Here is a 20,839-nt window from a genome sequence, read left to right as displayed (position 1 = left end):
ATCCCTGTCCCTAAGGCACCAAGCCGCAGGGCTGCAGCCTTTTCCTGCTGTGACCCGTCAGCCAGCTCAGCCCCCTCACCCGGTGACCCGCAGGCGCTGAGCCTCCACGCTTTGCTCTGTGGCGCCTGTCTTGTCTTTGTTTGGAGTCCGGGAAAATCTGAGACCGGGGGAGGCGTGACTTCACTATTCATATCGCTTTTAAACAAACGATTTCCCAATGTGTGTCTGTTTCAAGGCTGCTGACACTTCCGTAGGCAGAGCCTGTCGCGCGGCGAGCCCTACCTTCTGCCTATCCCCACCCACCAAGCCCTCGGCCTCCCCCCACCGCGCTTCCCTCGGCAGCTGAGAGAGAACAGCGGAGCAGTCGAAACAGCCAGGGCCGCGGGTGGGAGGCTGTTCGCGTAGCTCGTGGCTGGCGTGGAGATCTCCCCATTCATAAAACTACCATCCCTGCTCGCTGAATTCCCGCCGGCCCCGCACCGCCCCACGCGCAGCAGGGTAGGGCTGGGCCCCGGGTGCTCGGTTCCGAGGGCCACGGGGCCTAACGCGGCTCGTTTTCGCGCTTCGCCATGAAGTCCCAATTTACAAATCCCATCTCGTGTCCTCGCTCAGTCTGTATGGACGACTGACATCGACCGCGGATGAGCGCTCTCGGTTGAAAGCAAGAGAGAAAATGGCTTGGGGTTCAATGCATAAATAACACCTCACTCACCCTTTGACTTCAGGCTATCCGACATTTTGTGACTTGCATTTTTTGCTCTATCCTAGATTTAGGAAGCGCCTGTCAAACTATGCTACCTATTCATTTGTAAACAACTGGCTTTTTAGGTCCCTTTCTACCCTTTTACGGCGGTGGGTGGGAGCGCGGTAGTGGGCAAGAGAGATGATGGCAGGGGCGGGGCGGGGCAGGGCGTTGTACTAATTTAAGATGCAATCTCCATCCAAATAATAGATTGTTATTAACAATGATCCTCTCCGCGAAACCCTTAAAATTGCCCCCTGACTCCCCTAGCAGCAAAAGGCGAGCCCTTATTCGCTGAGCTGACGCCTCCTCGGCTCCCCCCGCCCCCCACTACTCCTGCTCTGGAAATTACAACTCCTCAGCGCGCCGCGCAGGGAGGAGGAAGCGGCGGCGGCGGCGGCAGGAAGGCGGGGAGGGGATTCCCGAGCCAGCCGGGCGCTCGCCCTCCGCCCGCCGGCTGCAGCGTCGCGCGGCCAAGGTCAGAGGCTCCGCCGCCGCCGCAGCAGCAGCAAACCAGATCAGCGGGTCAATCCTTGCCGCGGAGGGGAAAAACCCCAGGGCGCATTTGGTTCGCACCAGCAGCCACCAGGGAGGGAGGCGAGAGAAGGTCTCCGAGCCTGCTGGGCCCCACCGAGACAGTCGCTGGCGCAGCGACCCGGCACGGCAGGTGGCCGCCTCTCAGTCTGCGCTCCAGGAGCTGGGGCGGCACTTTGAGCTCTGGGCGCTGTCCGTCGCCTCGTGGTGCTGAACCCAGCCCCACGGCCAAGGGGCCTGCTCACCCGCCTTCTCGCCTACTGATCGCTCCGATTGGGGCAGGACAGGGGCAAAAGGGAGCCCCTGGGCAGCTGCCCACTGGAGCCGAGGGGTTGAAACAGGACAGCTAGGAAACGGCAGCCTGGCCGCTGCTCCTGATGTGCATAGGAGACGCGCGCTGCTGCCGGCGGCGGCGCTAGTGCTGATTCATCACCTAGAGCTCCTCACCGGCCATCGCGAGGGCAGCGGACTGACTCTGGACTCTGGCCGCAGGTTGAAGCCGCTGGCGCAGGAGCCCCGCGGGCAGGAGGTGAGGACCCCTTCCCTTCTCTTGCCCCCAGTCGTCCTAGGGCGGTGGCGCCAGGACACAGAGAGGGGCGTGCCCCCAGGCTGTGAAGTGGTCATGCCTGTGTAATGCCCTCGCCTGCAGTCTCTCCGGTGCTCACCACGCTTGGTCCCCTCCTCCGCCTGTCTCTGGAGCTTGGGCCGTTCCATCTCCCACCCTGAGCACCTCGGTCTGTTCGCGCCGCGATGGAGGAGGAGCTGAAGTGCCCCGTGTGCGGCTCCCTGTTTCGGGAGCCCATCATCTTGCCCTGTTCCCACAACGTCTGCCTTCCTTGCGCTCGTACCATCGCCGTGCAGACCCCGGACGGTGAGCCGCACCTGCCCCAGCCGCTCCTGCACTCCCGGGGCTCCGGGCTACCCGCCGGCGCCGCCGCGGCACCCCCTCTGGACCACGACGCGGCGGCTGGCCCGGCCTGCAGCGGCGGAGGCGGGAGCGCAGCTGGCGGCCTGGGCGGCGGTGCGGGCGGTGGCGGGGACCACGCCGACAAGCTGAGCTTGTACAGTGAGACAGACAGCGGTTATGGTTCCTACACGCCGAGCCTCAAGTCCCCCAACGGGGTTCGCGTGCTGCCCATGGTGCCCGCGCCGCCAGGCTCCTCGGCCGCCGCGGCCCGGGGTGCCGCCTGCTCTTCGCTGTCCTCGTCCTCTTCAAGCTCCATCACGTGCCCGCAGTGCCACCGCAGCGCTTCCCTGGACCACCGAGGCCTGCGCGGCTTCCAGCGCAACCGGCTGCTCGAGGCCATCGTGCAGCGGTACCAGCAGGGCCGCGGGGCCGCGCAGGGGGCGTCCGCAGCCTCTGCAGTGGCCATCTGCCAGTTGTGCGACCGCACCCCGCCGGAGCCGGCTGCCACGCTATGCGAGCAGTGCGACGTCCTCTACTGCGCTGCTTGCCAGCTCAAATGCCATCCATCCCGGGGACCCTTCGCTAAGCATCGCCTGGTGCAGCCGCCGCCGCCACCCGCGCCGGCGGAGGCAGCCTCAGCATCCCCGGGCGCGGCCCAGGGCGCCCCCAGCGGAGGTGGCGGCTGCAAGAGTCCGGGGGGCGCGGGGGCTGGAGCGGCGGGGGGCAGCGCCGCCCGCAAGTTCCCTACGTGCCCCGAACACGAAATGGAGAACTACAGCATGTACTGCGTGAGCTGCAGAACCCCGGTGTGCTATCTGTGCCTGGAGGAGGGCCGTCATGGCAAGCACGAGGTGAAGCCGCTGGGAGCCATGTGGAAACAGCACAAGGTGAGTGCAGGGTGCGCTAGCGTGGGATCACGGGTGCAAAGAGGGTGGGAGGAGAAAGGCTCCTGGTCTCTTCCCTGGAGAGTTGGCAGAGGCAGGGATTACTTTGTTCACTCCCTCATTCCCTCATCAGTCATTTGACAAACACTTAAATGAATCCAAGTACTCTGAATTGGGTGTCGGAATGGGAAAGGCAGGGAAAGAGGACTTACTCGGTGCCCTTCCCCTGAGACTGTATGATTCTACACAAAGGGCACCCATAATGCAGAAACAGGGTTTTTTTCATTCCCAAAGTTGACTAATAAATTACCCTGACGGCCCCTTCGGTTTTATGGCATCCAGGGCCCTCTTCCTCCATGGAAAAAGATTTTTTAAGTACAGATGTTCCCACCTGCTTGCAGGAAATTGCAAGGCAGGGAGGATTCTTTCCGAGCCCTCAGTGAAGGGACACACTATTTCCTACAGGGCAGAACTCCCCTCTGCTACCAGAACAGAAATTTGCCTACTGTTTCAAGGAGTCTCTAGCACTTTCTACCCCCAGAATGTATCTCAGCCAAGAGGGAAGATATAATTGCTCATGGGCTTTGAGAATTTGGCGGTGAGCCCTCTTAAGAAAGGAGCATCATTTTCCCCCAGAGACTTTCTCTTCCTGGGACTCTGTCACTCATGCTGGTGGGAGTGTGGTGGCCCTGCAGAGCAAGCCACCCTTCCCTCTGCAAGCTGCTGCAAACCTTCTTCCCCTGCGACTGGCCTGGGGGTGCCACCTCCCAAGTGAAAATGGAACAGCCTCTAAGTGCCAGTTCACGGTTGCCAATGTGTCTTCCTATCTGACACTGGGCAAGAGAATCCTCAAAATCAGGTCATGCCCTTGTTCAGGCCCCCAGGCAAGAGTGGGTCCAACTCTTCTAATGAACATTGACCTTAATTTCCTATCCAAAGGCCAAGCCAAGCAGCTGGACTCAGGGGCACCGAAGGTCAGTGATTCTGGTCTGGCAGAGTTAGAGTCCCTGTTGGATGACCCCAACTACACCTGCACATTTGGACACTTATCATTCAATATCCTCTTTCCAGTAAATTCTCACTCCACAAAGAGGCAGGAGGTCTTAAGGTCCCAACAGAATTATGTATTCTGCTTGAGGAGGAAAGACACAGGAAATTAATCAATTTTCCATGGTTACCTTGTATCATCCAACTGGAAATGGACAGAAAATGTAGCATAGGTGAGAGAAGGGACTAACCGATTCCTATTATAGATTTATTATAGTCACAATAAGTAACTATTAACTATATAATTTCATCTGCTACAATGAGTGTGCTATTATTGTAATTTAACATTTTCAAATCAGAAAATTAGAAAAGGAATGGGGAAAACTTTAGAAATCCCCCTTGGAGATGGAAATTTGCAGAAGAGACATCATGTCACAAATAAAACTTTTGCAAAGAGGTTGTGATCAGTTACCAAGACAAGAAGTATAGGTTCACATTCAGATGTCACAAGTTGTTAAATTTTCACAGTCTTGAAGGCTAGAAATAATTCTAGGTATTGCCACCCAAATCTTTAGACTTAGTGAAGAGTGGAAACCAACATGAATTGAGATTTTTTTTTAATCTTTTAAAAAAATTTTTTAAATTTATTTATTTTAAAAATCTTTTTTAAAAATTTATTTATTTTGACAGGGAGAAAGAGGCTGTGAGTGGGGGAGGGGCAGAGAGAGAGAGAGATGGAGAGAGAGAGAGAATCCCAAGCAGGCTCTGCACTATCCGTGTAGAGCCTGACATGGGCTCAAACCCACAGACCGTGAGATCATGACCTGAATTGAAATCAAGAGTCGGATGCTTAACCGATCGAGCCACCCAGGCTCCCCCAGATGAATGTGCAGTCTTAAAAGACATTAAGACTCTTGCCAGGAAAAGTGAGTTAGATAATGAGCTATGGTTTCCAGAGCCTCTTGGTTCTTGCAGAAAAAATCATTAGTCATCCTTTCCTTGATGTCCACAGCACTTTTATAACATTTCTAACCTCAACCAACAATGCACAGTTATGAGAAAATACGGAAAGCACACGTGAAATTTGCTCAACAGACTGGGAAAGTTATCTATGGAAAACACAACTATGCAGAATCTGGTGTGTCAGTGCTGTATGTAATGCCACAGCTTCAGGGAAATCACAGCTTCACAAATCCAGAAGGAATGATGGGAGATACTTTTGTGAAACCCCATTTCCAAGAATGAATAGAAGTTCTCCTGTTCTCTTTCAGCAGGTACTGGTTTTCTAAAGAAAGGAAAATTATTGAGTGCTTATGATGAGCAGCTCACTGAAGGGCATGGAATCAAAGGAAAAGATAAATGAGGAAGCACAGGTGGAACGTTTGGTCTTGCTTTGTGGTCAGGCATGTAGACCTCCACTGTGAGAGTAGCTTTTTTTTAAAGTTTATTTATTTATTTGGCGGCGGCGGGGGCGGGTGGTGCAGAGAGAGAGGGAGAGAGAGAGAGACTCTCAGCAGGCTCCACACTGTCAACACAGAGCCCATCGCAGGGCTGGATCCCACATCCGTCCTCAAGATCACGAACTGAGCTGATATCAAGAGTTGGGCGCTCAACCGACTGAGCCCCCCAGGTGCCCTGGTAGCTACCTTTGAAAGAGAAACTGGAACACTCAATTTCACAGTCCCACTGGGGCAGTTTAAGTTCTTCAGTAAAACTTAAAGTCTCTGTTGTTGTTATCATCCAAAAATCCCAGCCGCCATGACAAAGGCTTGCTGCCCTACCAGAACTAGACTTGGGACGGAAACATTTCCCTAACACTCCTGTGACTGCAGAAGCCTTCATTTAAGCCCTGCTCTAATTCCTCCCAAGCATGACCAGAGCTTGCCATCTAATTAGTGACTCTTTAGCAAAGAGAAATGTAAGTGACACTGAAATCTATTTTAAAACGAGATTGATTATCACCTTTTGAAAACAGTGTAAAAACTTCAGGTGTTGGCTCAACACATTTTTATGTATTGAAGTATACTTGACATACAATATTCTATTAGCTTCACATGTACAAGTTAGTGATTGGACATTTATATACATTGCGAAAACTGACCACCATAATAGGTCTAATCTCCACCTGTCCCCGTAGAAACTTAATACAATGTTATTGACTGTATTCCCCATGCTGTACATTGCATCCCCATGACTTGGTTTTTGTATAACTGAAAGTTTGTGTGTCTTGATCTTCTTCACCCATTCACACCACCCCCCTTTTGAACCCCTTTCCCTCTGGCCACCACCACTCTGTTCTCTGTATCTATCAGTGTGGGTGTTGTTTTGTCTATTTGTTTGTCTTTTTTTTTTTTTTTTAGATTCCACTTATAAGTGAAATCATGTGGTATTTCTCTTTCTCTGACTTATTTCACTTAGCACGATAACCTCAAGGTCCATCCACGTTGTCACAGGTGGCAAGATATTGTTCTTTTTTATGGCTCAGTAATGAGAGAGAGAGAGAGAGAGAGAGAGAGAGAGCGCCTCTTCTTTATCCATTCATCTATTGATGAATGTTTAGGTTGTTTCCATATCTTGGCTATTGTAGCACTTTTTAGATGATTCTTCCAGAAAAGTGTTCATCCTTTGAAAGACACGTTGATGTAAAGAAACAATGTGTGGGGAAAGATAGGACAAAGGAAGGGAAGCTTTCTAGGAGAGCTTTTGTCTTTCTGCGTATTGAATATGGAATTCTAATTTTCCTGAAGCCAGGATTGTTGAAAGCTGTGTCTCTTCCCTAGACAGACACGTCATGGATTATCAACAAGTCCATCTGTAACTCCTACTGGGTGCCAATGGTCAATGCTAAATTATTATCGGTAGAAGTTGATTCCTGAACTGAGGTATAAAATGCTAGATGAACCCTTCTTTAGAAGTCTTTGAAGATCCCAGGAAAATGAGAGAGTATTAAAACAAAATCTCGTTGAGACCCCAGGATTACTGTTCCTAATGAGTCAGCACTTCACAAGAGCAAATGAAGGGATGACGAGGCCTAGAAATCTCAGGGAAAACAAGACTTCAGGTTACTTTCATGTCTTGAAGTTCTGCCAGAGGGCACTTGACTTCTCAGCACCCTGTTCCTACCTGATTTTATTTTTATAAAAAAAAGGCTTTTAGCCTTTAAAGCCCGAGTGTAAAGGCTTCCTCCATTAAAAGAAATAACACATAAATAACAAAGGCAGAACATGTCATTGTAGCTGAACTATGATCATTAGTACACTTATTTGAATATCAGCAGAATTTTATAACACAAGTGACCAATGCTCATTGTTAAGACTTAGAATTACAAATCTAGAATTGTAAGAAAAGAAATAGCCCTAAATCCCAATTTGGAGAGAAAAAAAAATTTCTAATGTTTTAGGTTTTCCTTGTAGAATTCTATCATACATTTATTTTGTGTCCTTGTTTCATTAATCATACAATATAAATATCTTTTCTGTCAATTAATGTACATCGTTTTTGATACAGCACGCCATTGCTGCATAAAGATTTAGTATTTTACTTGAGCCACACCTTAGTGCTGGACTTTAGGTTGTTTTCAGTCTATGCCTATACTCTTAATTATTTAAATCTATGCCTATACTCTTAATTATTTCCTTACGTTACATTTCTAAACGTGGAGTTACTATGTGAAAACATACCTGGCTTTAAGATATTTGATTAATGTGGGGCGCCTGGGTGGCTCAGTCCGTTGAGTGTCCGACTTCAGCTCAGGTCATGATTGCACAGCTTGTGAGTTCAAGCCCCACATCAGGCTCTGTGCTGACAGCTCAGAACCTGAAGCCTGCTTCGCATTCCGTCTCCCTCTCTCTCTGCCCCTCCCCCACTCATGCTCTGTCTCTCTCAAAAATAAACACTAAAAATTTTTTTTTAAAGAAATCCTATATATAAAAAAAAGATATTTGATTAATGTTACCAAATTACCTTTCATAAAGGTTATACTTATTTTATCCCAAGAGAAAAAATTATGTAAATAATAAAAAAGTCATGTAGAGAGGGACCATGGTGGGGCAGGAAAAAGGTGGATTATTTTGTGTCTAGTAATTACTACTTGCTATTTTCATCACATTATTGATAGAATTATTTTTAAAAAGAAGATTACAAATACAGTAAAATCTTGGATTGCGAGTAACTTGTTCTGCGAGTGTTCTGCAAGATGAGCAAACATTTTTAATAAATTTTAACTTGATAAGAGAGCAACATCTTGCAATACGAGTTGTACGTGATGCTGAATGTCACATGATCACAACTGAGCCAATGGCTCTTGAAATTCACATTGATATATGAGTGCTTTGGATTACAAGCAGATTTCTGGAACAAATTATGCTTGCAAACCAAGGTTTTACCATATGTAGAATTTTAAAAATTTTTTTAAGGTTTATTCATTTTTCAGAGACAGAGAGACAGAGCGTGAGCGGGGGAGGGGCAGAGAGAGAGGGAGACACAGAATCCGAAACAGGCTCCAGGCTCTGAGCTGTCAGCACAGAGCCCGACGTGGGGCCGAACTCACAGACGGCGAGATCATGACCTGAGCTGAAGTCGGACACTCAACTGACTGAGCCACCCAGGCGCCCCATATGTAGAATTTTAGATCCCTAACTACTAGTTGGGGATCTGCCTTCTCTCAAAACTTGGTTTGATCTGCATGGCTGTTGTCCAAATAGCCCTCTTGATCTTGAAGGCCTATGAAAAGACCAGGCCTTGAGGGCCCACCTACGGCACTTTAGGGTGGGGTTGGGTGGGGAGAAAGAGTTCAGTAGAGAGAAGTGCTTAGCAAAATCCTTTGGGGAGGTCTGAGTTCTATTACTCTATAGCTGATTGCTGCACAAGAGCTGAGCTGCCTGTTCTAAGCCAACTGCTACTGAGTGAAAATGCATCAGTGTCATCAGAGCATGTGGCATGGAAACATGTGCAATCTGAGGGAAAGTCTGGATTAAAAAAAAAAAAAAAGGAGCATGCGCAAGCAGGGGAAGGGCAGAGAGAGAGGGGAGACACAGAATCTGAAGCAAGCTCCAGGTTCCCAGCTGTCAGCACAGAGCCCCTCCCGGGGCTCAAACTCACGAACCATGAGCCAAAGTCAGACACTTAACCAACTGAGGCACCCAGGCACCCCAGAAAGTCTGGATTTTCGAGAAGCTGAATCTTTCACCAACTCTAAAGTTCTGAGAAATGTACTGTAGGCTGGCTTCTGTTCCATATGCCCCAGGCCGGCTAAGAACCAATGGCTAATCTGTTTAGATTTCTGGAAACATGAGTTCCCTCTGATAACTAGAGACCACCACGTCCTCTCAAACCACCCTCCATGTTCACATCACCACTGTCTTCAAAGACACCTGGGCTATAGTCCTGCTCTTTTCTTGGATTTAATCCCAAGCAGGTTGGTGATTTCAGAACAATTACTTGAAAGAACCCTTATGTTAACAACCTTTGAAATACATGCTTTCCTCATCACTCCACACATTTGGAAAACAGAAGTGGGTTTCAGAGAAGACGGCAAAAATCCATAAGCTTGAACTGCTTTCCTTGAAGGCTGTTTATAGAGATAGGAGTATTTAAAATTTAGGAAGACCTCAAAGAATGTGAAAGGACATTGCTAGTGATAAATAGATTTCATACTGTGTGCTATGGTAGTCATTCCATGGCTGAGGTGTTGTCTTTTTAGCCTGCACTGGGAGGTATGGATGGATATTTATGGTGGGTGGATATTCATGGTGATGGGACTTTAGCTGTGGATGTCAACAACGTGGAATATTCCAGAGGGGAGCTTATCTCTTCCTCTCTGAGGCAGACTAGGGAGAGGGTTGACAAACTGTAGCCCACCATCTGTTTTTGTGAATAAACTTTTACTGGAACTGAGCCACGCTTGTTGGTTTACATATTGCCCATGGCTGCATTTGGCTACAGTTGCTGTTGGGGAGAGTTGAGTGGCTCTAACAGAGACCTGTGGCTTGCAGAGCCGAAACTATTTACCATCTGGTCCTTTGTGGAAAAAAGCGTGCTGACCTCTGGACAAGGACCTGTGACCAGTGTGGTCTGCTGAGCAGCAAGCAGCAATGGCAATACCCAGGAGCTTGTTGGAAATGCCACAGTCTTAATGACTCCAGATTTGAATGTTAACAACATCCCGTGTTGATTTGTGTGTACTTCAAAGTTTGAAAAACCCTGATGGGAATGCTTTCTGGGCTTCAGGGCACTGGGCCCATCATTCTAACTGTGCAAGTCATTTGAGAAGTGGGGTGCCCCCTCAAGCCTGAAGCTGATACTCAGTAAGCGGACTCTAGGGAGTCTAAGCAGATTGAACCAGAGAGCCTTAATTACTCTGGCACCAAACAGAATCTTTAGGTTCAGCAAATTCTGGGTGCTGGGAGACATTTCAGTGTTCGAAGAACACCTGGCCCGGAGGGGCAGGAATCTCTGAGGGGTGGAGGCGTGTGCAAAGCTGAGCCTTCCTGGGCTCAAGTGTAGGTATCACAGGAGAAGAGAACGCTGGACAAATGCTCTTTGCTGCTTCCCTGGGATTGAACAGAAATGGATTTACTGTTTGTATCTCTGGATTTCCTTTGGGTTGGTGACTTAGTTGTTCTGTAAAGAAGCAAAGAGAGTCTTTATCCACTCTTTAGCAAGGTTTGAAGGGCCTGCCCAGGGAATGGTGGAGTTTGGAAGTATCAAAACCATGGAACCTAAGGGGCAAGGGAAAATCCAGGCAGAGATGGGGGGGTGGGGGTATGAATTCACCCTTCCCTGCTTGCAATTTCCTCTTGCAAAGCAAGAGCTGTGCAGGATTTTAAGTTTTTCATTCCTAGAATAGACTGTTTCTGGCAGACGTGGTGAATTCCAGCCTCCTCATTTTGCAGATGAGGAATTTGAGGCCCAGGGGCTTGCTATTGTTGCACAGCAAGTTGTGAAATGATTTCGTAAAAAGATGATCCTTTCAATCTCTTCATTGTACCTTTTGATTAACTACAAAAATGTAACAGAATGCTGTGTATGTATCTGAACAAAAACATGTGTATGGCATCACTGAGAGAGTAATTGTGAATGGAAGAAATATTCTAAAAAGTAGGGACAGAGATTGGGCATGGCCTCTCTTCCATTCAACTGCAATGGGGCAGCATTAAATAAAATGGAAATAAAAGGATGTGGAGGAGACAAAGCATCCTGTTTAGAATAAATAGGATGAAAGAATTTGAGGGCTGGAGGGAATGTAACAGATCACATAGCACCGCCTCTTTATTTTCCAGGTGGCTATAGAGGGGTTAAGTGGTTTGGAGGAGAGAGTAGGGAATGGTCCAGAAGGGACAGGAAAAATGAGGTGGGGCTAGTGAGCTCAAGAGTGTAGAAGAGGTCTAAGTGACAGAGATAACAGAATGGAATACTGGCACCTGCCAGAAGACTGGGCCTTGGTCACATGTCATTTGAAAAATCTGGTTGGACAGGACATTGTTTTTGTTTGTTTGTTTGTTTTAAGATATATATTATTTTTTTTATTTTTTAGAGAGTGAGTGCAAGTGGGGGAGGGTCAGAGGGAGAGAAAGAGAGAGAGAGAGTGAGTGAGAGAGAGAAAGAGAGAATTTTAAGCAGGCTTCATGCTCAGTGCAGAGCCCAACTTGGGGCTTGATCCCACAACGCTGGGATCATGACCTGAGCTGAAATCAAGAGTCCGATGTTCAACCAACTGAGCCACCCAGGCACCCCAGACAATACATAGTTGTTGTTTTTTTTATGTTTGTTGTTTATTTATTTATTTATTTATTTGGAGAGAGAGAGAGAGAGAGAGAGAGAGAGAGAGAGAGAATGAGAGAGGCAGAGAATCCCAAGAAGGCTCTGTGCTGACAGCACAGAGCCCAACAGGGGGCTCCATCCCATGAACAGTAAAATCATGACCTGACCTGAAACCAAGAGTCAGATGCTTAACCTACCGAGCCACCCAGGCACCCACAGACAGTACATAGTTTTTAAAAATGAGGTCAAGGCTGTGTTAAGAAATGTAAGCAAATGTTGTCCAGTCTCTTAATTCTTATTAATTGTTGGATTCTGGGTGGTAGTAATAAAGGCTGGAAACCAATAAAATATGAATAATCAGAAATGAGAAGCCTCTTAAAATGAAAACTGTGGCTTATCATCATTCAATGAATTATGTGTTGCCATATGGTTGACTTTGCCTATCAGCTGAGTGGTATACCCACATAACTAAAAGTGATCTCTAGTACTTAACTATGGATAACTAAAAGCTGGTGGGTGCCTCTTGACCATTAAGTCCTTTTTCTGAGCTTATGTCTCTAATAAGTATTTATTCTTCAATTCAACTAATTAATTCTTCAATCAACAAGTAGATTGTGAATGTCTAAATCATACCAGGCACCATTCTAAACACCAAGGCTACAGAAGGGTGTGCTCTCTTCTCACAAAGAGCATAAATGTAGTCCCAAGAGAAGGAAGATCAACAAGTGTACAAATAAATAAATTTCTTTCTTTTTTTTTAATTTTTTTTCAACGCTTTTATTTATTTTTGAGACAGAGAGAGACAGAACATGAACAGGGGAAGGTCAGAGAGAGAGAGGGAGACACAGAATCTGAAACAGGCTCCGGGCTCTGAGCTGTCAGCACAGAGCCTGACGCGGGGCTTGAACTCACGAACCGCAAGATCATGACCTGAGCCGAAGTCGGACACTTAACCGACTGAGCCACGCAGGTGCCCCAATAAATTTCTAATATTAGATTATTTCTTAGTGGATATCAGAAACTATCTGATATCCACTAAGATGGAAGTAAAATAATGTGATAAAAAAAAAAAACTTGGTGGACTTCTTTGGGGGGAAGATGGAAAAAGCAAGACTTGAAAACCGGATGAGATGTGGCCAGCCCTGCCCAGTTCTGAAAGTAGCATATTTCATAGGGAAAACAAGAACCAAGAACCAGAGGTGGAAGGTGCCCAGTGTGTTCATAGGACAGAAATGGGCCCCTGTGTTTGGAGTATAAGAAAGATGAATAAGTGGCAGAAGCAGAAAGATAGGCAGGGTCTGGAGGACACAGGACCTGGCAGGCCACAGGAAACAGGTTGGATTTTATGGTAAATGAATGCAGTGGGAGACTGCCAGAGACCTTCAAGCTTGGAAGTGATGTTTTTTTTAAATATCATTTTTGACTGCTGTTTGCAAAATGCATAGTAGGGGGACAAGAATAGAGGCAGGAAGACAAATTGGAGGTGATTACAGTAGTTTGGGCTACTTTAATTGGGAGAGAGGCAGCAGTGATGGAGAGAAGTTTATATATTCGTGTCCCACTTGGAATTCTCTGAGCTTCTTGGAGTTGTGGTCTGATGTCTTTTATTATTTTGGGAAAATTCTCTTATATTGTCTCTTTAGATAATTCTTTTGCTCTGCTCTCTCTCTCTTGTCCTTTTTTTTAAAAATTTTTTTTTACCATTTATTCATTTTTGAGAGACAAAGAAACAGAGTACAAGCAGGGGAGGGGCAGAGAGAGAAGGAGAACACAGAATCCAAAGCAGGTTCCAAGCTCCGAGCTGTCAGCACAGAGCCTGATGTGGTGCTTGAACTCATGAGCTGTGAGATCATGACCTGAGCCAAAGTCGAATGCCCATCTGACTGAGCCACCCAGGAGCCCCTCTCTTGTCCTTTAGGAGTTCCAATAACATATATGTTAGATTGTTTGATATCATCCCACAGTTCTTGGATGCTCTGTTCTTTTTTCTTTAATCGTTTTTCTTGTCTCTTTGTGTTATGGTTTCAATAATTTCTATTGACTATTCTTCAAACTCGCTGATTCTTTCCTAGACCGTGTCCTGTCAACTGATAAGCTTATTTCCAGATTTCCTCTGCATTTTCTTAGTTTCTTGTCCCTTCTCCAGCAGTAGGAAGCTTCAAATAGTCTGGACCCATGACTGTTTTCTGCATAAGCCCCAGAAACATAGGGTTTTTCTCTTTCCCTTTCTCCAGCCATAAGAGGTCTTCACCTTATTCAGAGAAATGAGGTAGAAGGACAGGAGTTGCTGTCTGTCCTCAGTGGCTTAGGGTTTTGTTCTGGATGGGAGAAGGATGCCAGTGGAGCTTTGTACTTCCCTGTAGTGATTGTCACATGCCTCCTTCAACGCAACTTTTGGGGTGCAGAAGTTTCCCTTTTTTTAATCTAATGATCACTTTAGATTATGTAACTAATCAGGTTCCCTTTTCTCTTCAGCTGTTAAAATGTCTAGAGCCAAATATTTGATACATACGTAATAGATTTAATTATGTTACGGATTCCAAGCTTTATTTCTGGCTCCATTTATGTCCTCACCCTTCTTTTTCTCTCGTTTAAGTGATGCACTATTGAATTCTATAGCCCCTTGCAAACTGCCTTAAACCTTTTGAAATAGATTAATAAAGAAGCAAACAGTGGCCTACTTGAATCAAACCAAAAAGAATAAGAAACCTCATTAAGATAGTACCCTACTTCTGAGCAGTGCTCAGTCACTGCTAAAGAAATGCTGCTTGAAAACATTCAGTTCAGGGAACAGGGATCTTCCCAGTCACTGGGACATGTGGCTGGTCCCTTTCAGTCCTATGTAATAAAGAGACTCCAAAACGACTGCCTGCTCTAGACAATAGATCATTCACCCTATTTCACATTCTTCATGGGAACAACACCATATACCATTGGCTTGTTTGGAGGGTGTGATTACTACCTCTCAAATTGGCTTCCTTTCCAAGTATTTGCAGCTTATCACTGATGAATGTGTGTCCTCCTTACAGTCCAATCTAGCAGGGGCCACACCTGTAGCTTTTAGGGAATACGAAGATGCACAAAGGGGCAAGCCAGGGCACATTAAAGTCAAGAAGATCCTGCTGGGAGTAGTAGTGTCAGGAACTGTGAGACGTTTGAAATTTTAGCCTATGTACAAGCTCTTGAATCCAGTTACTACAATTTCATGCATGAAGGCAGAAGACATGAGACTCGAGGCAGAGATGAAGAACAATTTATCACTCCCAGCAGTAGCAGTAGTCAGAGTATCAATCAGTATATCTGTGCCAATTCCCTGAGCCTCCATTCACCCTGGGTTGTATGCAGAGGGCCAGATCCACCTGCACGCATAGTAGGTTGCATCACAAGACAGGAAGCGTGAACTTAGAGAGCCCAAATCTTTTATAAAGGGCAGTTATCATGGGGCACTTTGCTCCAGAGAGAAACAGCTGTCTAGTTTCCAAGATTGTTGTCTCTACAAACATTCTTGGAAAGACTGTCCAGAAAAAAAAGAGTAATCAGTACTTCATGGTCAGACTTGCAGAAATGTGTGAGACCCACAGAAAAGTGTATTCCAACAGGATTAAAAAAAAATTTAAATATTTCCTCGAGTGATTTCCACTTCATATGCTTCATGGGAAGTTACACAGGCCCCTCTGGTGCCCAAAGCTTCTTTTCAGTTTAGGTACACAGGTCTCAGGGCCACCTGGGTAAAGCAGGAAGGATTCATGCTGTTATCTGTCACGTTTCTTGCTCCTTTAGGGTTTGCCAGGTATCATGATGGTGGTGGTGATGGAATCTGTGTAATGGAGCCCAAATAATGTTATGAGTTAACATTGCACAGTTAAGGTAGCTTTCGTTCCTGAGTCTATTCATGTTTCCTCTAGCATATGAATGACAACAAACATCATTTCATGGCTCTGTATTATCTAATCAAAACATTCCATTGGATAAGCATTTGTTGGGCACCTACTGTAATTCACAGGCTGTGCTGGGGACTGGGGATACGCATAAAACAGGCCACAGGAGAGCTCAGCGCCAACTAGAGAAGAAGGATCATTTGATAATGTTGTTCTATGCACAACCTTATGTGCATAGAATTAATATTAAACAGTAGAACAGATGGGATGCCTGGGTGGCTCAGTGGGTTGAGCATCCAGCTCTTGATTTCAGCTCAGGTCATGCATGACCCCACGGTTGGTGAGATCTAGCCCCACATCGGGCTCTGCACTGACAGTGAGGAGCCTCCTTGGGATTCTCGGTCTCCCTCTCTCCGCCCCTCCCTCACCTGTGCTCTCTTGTGCTCTAAGTAAATAAATAAATTTTTTTTAAGTGGAACAAGTGCCATATTTTAAATGTGAATAAGCCAGTGAGGGAACAGAGAGGAAAAGGCAGTTAATTCTGCCTAGAGTTTCAAATGGGGAGGGGGAAAAGAGTAGTAAGGGGGAGACTGAAGACAAGATCTTTGAGCTAATGTTATGAATGATGAGTGTGAGTTTTATCAGTCAAGAAAGAAAGAAGGAACTTAGACGTACAGCAATGTGTGAGGTGTTAAGAAGAATGTTTTATGGTAGAGTAAGCCAGGGCTTAACATATATCCATTTGAAGCAAAGGGACATTGAGAAATATGATGGCATTCCTGATTTAAAAAAAACAAACAAACAAGGGATCCTCAGTTACCCATTTTTTTAGCACCTGAGACTTACTGAAAACATACTGGATCTGGAGTGGTAAAAGAATAATGAGGGTAATTGGATTCCAGCAGCTGCATTTAAGGGGACATCTAGCTTGAGAGGCTAAGAAAGGTTAAACATTAGCTTTATTTCAATTTCAATGGAGAACAGGAATAGCTTGGGTATAATCCTTTAGAAGATTCTTGTAATTTTTCATCATTTCCCCAGGTGTTATATTTACCCTGTTTGCCAGTAAAACCTGGTAACAAAAATCTGTGAACATTTCAACTTGCTTTGCTCGGTTAATGGGTTAGGGGAGGGAAGAGAGGAAACACAAGGAGAAGAAGAAGGAGAAAGAGAAGAAGGAGGAGAAGGAAGAGAAGAAGAAGGAGAAGAAGAAGGAGAAGAAGAAGGAGGAGAAGGAGAAAGAGAAGAAGAACAAGAAGAAGAAAGAAGAAGAAAAGAAGGAGGAAGAGAAGAAGAAGGAGAAGGAAAAGAAGAAGGAAGAGGAGGAGGAAAAGAAGAAGTGAGAGAGCTGGATGAGAAAAGAGATTCACAGGAGAAAGGAGGCGATAAAAGGGACTGGACCCAAGGGCTGATTAATAGGGTGATTTTGGATTGGTCATTAGATAGACAGGAGGGCTCATCTCTCCACTGAGGCACAAAAGATGAAGAACAACTCCAGAGCACGAGTAACTTGTGCTGAAAGAGCATGGAACCAACCTAAGAATGAACGGGCTCAGAGTAGGGAGTCATACCAGCAGAGACATTAGGGAGGGCTGTGAGAAAAGGCGGAGGTGCAGTTGAGTTTCAGAGAACTGGAAGAATTTGGAGGGGTGAAAAGGAAGGAGGTGTCCCAACAAAAAGGCAAATGGTATTTTCCGTAATTTGACCATGGAAAGAAAACTCTCAATTCTCATCAAACGTGATTCTCACAAAAACAGTTCTATTAATGGTTACCAGTGATGACAGTTGGCCTGATCCTAACGAAGCAGTTTGGGTTACTGGGCCATAAAAAGGTCCCCCTGCCTTTGCTCAGTAAATGTTTTTTTGTGCATTGGCAAAGTCAGGATTCTGGTCCCGTGGGGTCTGTGGGCCCGACATCCTATCCCAGGCTTGTTTGGTACCACCCACACATGATCTGAATTGCTGTCTGCTCTCTGGCCGGTCTTCATGGTCATGGCTGTGCCCAATTTTACTTTTCTGCCAATAGGGTCCTCTCAGAGTCTTTATTACTCCGAGAAGTAATTTATTACAGAGACGAGTCTTTATTATAACAAGTAATACTCATTGTAATACTCCAGACAGCTTTAAAAATAAAATCCCATCTCGATTAGACTTTCCTTATTTATACGTATCGATGGGGTCTTGCAGCTAACAGAGACTTACCAGGTGTCTGTCCTTATTTAACCAACTTTATACATCACATGCATAAATAACACTGTACTTTGAACATCTTGACAGCAAGAACTGTCTTATTTATCTTTGTATTCACAGTACCCAGCAGAGCGCTGGCACCCAGTAGGCTATGAGAAACATTTATTTAATAAAGGAATAGTGACAATACCAAAATGTGTTTTAAGAGCAATGCCACAAATGACTATTCCAGTGGAATCCTTATGAATCCGTGGTGAATCACGAAACAGAGTGATTCATGAAGGAGGGGCATTCCAGCCAATGGTATGGAAAATGAGGGGAGGAGGGATTTTGCATTTTTCTGGTCCCCCTATTGAAAAGAGCCATCCACACTTGCTGGCATGGCACTCCCTTCTCTCGTTATATATGGAAGTGGTATCGGAAACAGTGAGCTGATCTCATGGCATGACAGAAGCTAGCTGGAAATGTTGGTGGATTTTTCCTAGATGTTAGCATTGCTACATCGCTTTTGTCATTAAGTTTTAAAATTTTAATTCCAGTGTAATTAATATACAGTGTAATATTAGCTCCATCACTTGCCAGGGAATGACCTTGTACTAAATGAGATAATGCACTTTAAGAAACTAAGGCAGTGCACACGCCCTGGTAGGTGTTCAATAAAGGAAAGCCACTATTATCATCATTGTCGCGGTATTATTGTCAGGGTCAAGTGTGGTGTGAAACGGCAGTGGGTCCATCTTCCAGAGTCGGTCCTCTGGCGGGACCACTTCACACCATCGCATAAAATGGATATCTAGAGAGATCTATCCCAGGATCGTCGGAACCGACCTTCTGGTCCTTCGCTGGCTGAAGTCATGGGAAGGATTTGAATTGAAATCAAAAGATCTAGGATCACTTCAGAGCTGTGTCTTTGGGTTAGTGTTTAATGGCTCTCCTGCCTCAGTTTCCCTCCACTTGAAAGGCTGGTGTGGGATGAAATGAGATGAAGTAAGTAAAGGTCCCTATCATACCTTTGAGGCACTCATTCCTTGCGGTCCTTGACTTCTTTCCTGAAGGTACGAGGAACTTGTCCTGCCTTCCCTTTAACTCATTACTTGTATTTATGATGTGGAGACTGAGGACGTGCGATATGATCCATGCGGTGAATACATATGAAAGAATACGTGGTTAGATAGATAGGTAAAAGGAGTATACATCATGGCCCCTTGTTAGGGCCGCTGAAACAAATTGTCACAAAGGGTGACTTAAAACCACCACAATTTATTCTCTCCCAGTACTGGAGGTCAGAAGTCAGAGATCAAGGTGCCAGCAGGGCCACGCCCCCTCTGAAAGCTCTAGGGAAGGAACGCAGCCCAGGCCTCTTTCCTACTTCGGTGTGTTTCCTCGGCTTGTGGCCATGAACTCCCAGTTTCACGTGCCATTTTCCGTGTGTGTGTGTGTGTGTGTGTGTCTCAGGATCCAAACTCCCCTCCCTCGCTTTTTAAGTTTATTTACTTATTTTGAAGTGGGGGGGGGGGCGCTGCAGAGAGAGAGAAGGAGAGAGAGAATCCCAAACAGGCTCCACACTGTCAGCAAAGAGCCCTATATGGTGCTCGAACTCATGAACCCTTAAGATCATGACCTGAGCCAAAATCACAAGTTGGACGCTTAACCGACTGAGCCACCCAGACCTCCCCAAACTTCCCCTTTTTATAAAGACATCAGTCGCATCCGATAAGGGGTCACCCTACTCCACTGTTACTTCATTTTTTTTTTTTTTTTTTTTTACTTAACTAATTACATCTGCAATGACCCTCAGCCCAAATTAGTCACATTCTGAGATACTGGAGATTAGGACTTCAATATAGGAAGTTTTGTGGGACGCAGTTCAACCCATGGCACACAATAACATTCATAAATCAACCTGGACGGAGAAACGAAACAAAAAAAGAGCTGGCAATCGAGAGGCAGAAGTTACAAATCCAAGCAGGTCAAACCAACTGTTTCCTAAAACCCTGTGACAATATTCAGCCACACTGACTGGCTTTGCTCCTGACGTTGCAGAGACCAGGCTCACTAAGGGCCGTGGGGGTTTAGACTCCAGTTGTGGGTCAGGGGTAATGAAGGTCCTGCGGTAAGGGAGGGACCAAGGGTGTTAGGTGGCAGTGCTGAACATCTACAGGTGTCTGAAGACTCTGGGCAAAGAGTAGGAGAAGGGATGGAAGGGAAGGTGGCTTCATGGGAGCCTTTTCAGCCTTACCATTTTCCCATGAGTCCTCACGATAATCACCAGAAGTAACTATATTGAAAGTATTAACCATCCAGGATTACAGCAAAGAAATATCATCGCTTAACACTGTATGTTAGCTACTCTGGAATTACAATACAGAAATAAAAGCAGCAACAATACATATGTATTATTGCTGCATCAAGACATTGTTCTCACATTTAAATCCTGCATTAGAAGGTATTTGGGGGAAACATGGGGCTGTTAGTTTTCGTTCTAAAATTGCTTAGTGGTGGAGATTTCAAATGAGATCTTAGTCACGTTATTTTTTTGAAACAAATAGCTTTATTGTTTTTTCTGATTGAAAAAGAAGAATAACACTCATTGTTTAAAACATTCAGAAAATACAAAGATGCAAAGAAAAATGTGAAAAATCACCTGTACCTTTACAACTTACAATGTGTGTGACACACACACACACACGTATATAGTTACCTTAATAGTGGCTGGATAGATAGATACAGTATACACACACACACACACACACACACACACACACACACACGGTATATACCATGTATACACACACACTACTTATTTATATATATAATTTTTTAAAATATTTTTTAATGTTTATTTATTTTTGAGACAGAGACAGAGCACGAGTGGGGGAGGGGCAGAGAGCGAGAGATGGAGACACAGAATCTGAAACAGGCTCCGGGCTCTGAGCTGTCAGCACAGAGCCCATGC

General features: G+C 45.8%; 1 protein-coding gene across 6 annotated transcripts in view; it reads left to right on the top strand.

Annotated features, from left to right (window-relative positions):
• Nucleotides 1-2,026: 2,026 nt before the first annotated feature.
• The window catches only part of TRIM67 (tripartite motif containing 67), a 50,463-nt gene continuing 31,650 nt past the window's right edge, over nucleotides 2,027-20,839 (top strand). For 4 of the 6 annotated variants that reach the window (XM_042960397.1, XM_042960396.1, XM_042960395.1 and 1 more), the window contains exons 1-3: nucleotides 2,027-2,166; nucleotides 2,275-2,781; nucleotides 2,875-3,070. In XM_042960397.1, the coding sequence (XP_042816331.1) occupies nucleotides 2,027-2,166; nucleotides 2,275-2,781; nucleotides 2,875-3,070 (843 nt within the window). Of the gene's footprint in view, nucleotides 3,071-20,839 lie in introns of all 6 variants that reach the window. The other 2 variants (XM_042960393.1, XM_042960392.1) reach the window with 2 other exon arrangements.

The sequence above is a fragment of the Panthera tigris genome, chromosome D2 (genome assembly GCF_018350195.1).
Source record: "Panthera tigris isolate Pti1 chromosome D2, P.tigris_Pti1_mat1.1, whole genome shotgun sequence".
In the NCBI taxonomy this organism is placed as follows: domain Eukaryota; kingdom Metazoa; phylum Chordata; class Mammalia; order Carnivora; family Felidae; genus Panthera; species Panthera tigris.
The sequence above is the reverse complement of the archived record's forward strand: the minus strand, read 5'-3'. Positions and strand labels throughout refer to the sequence as shown.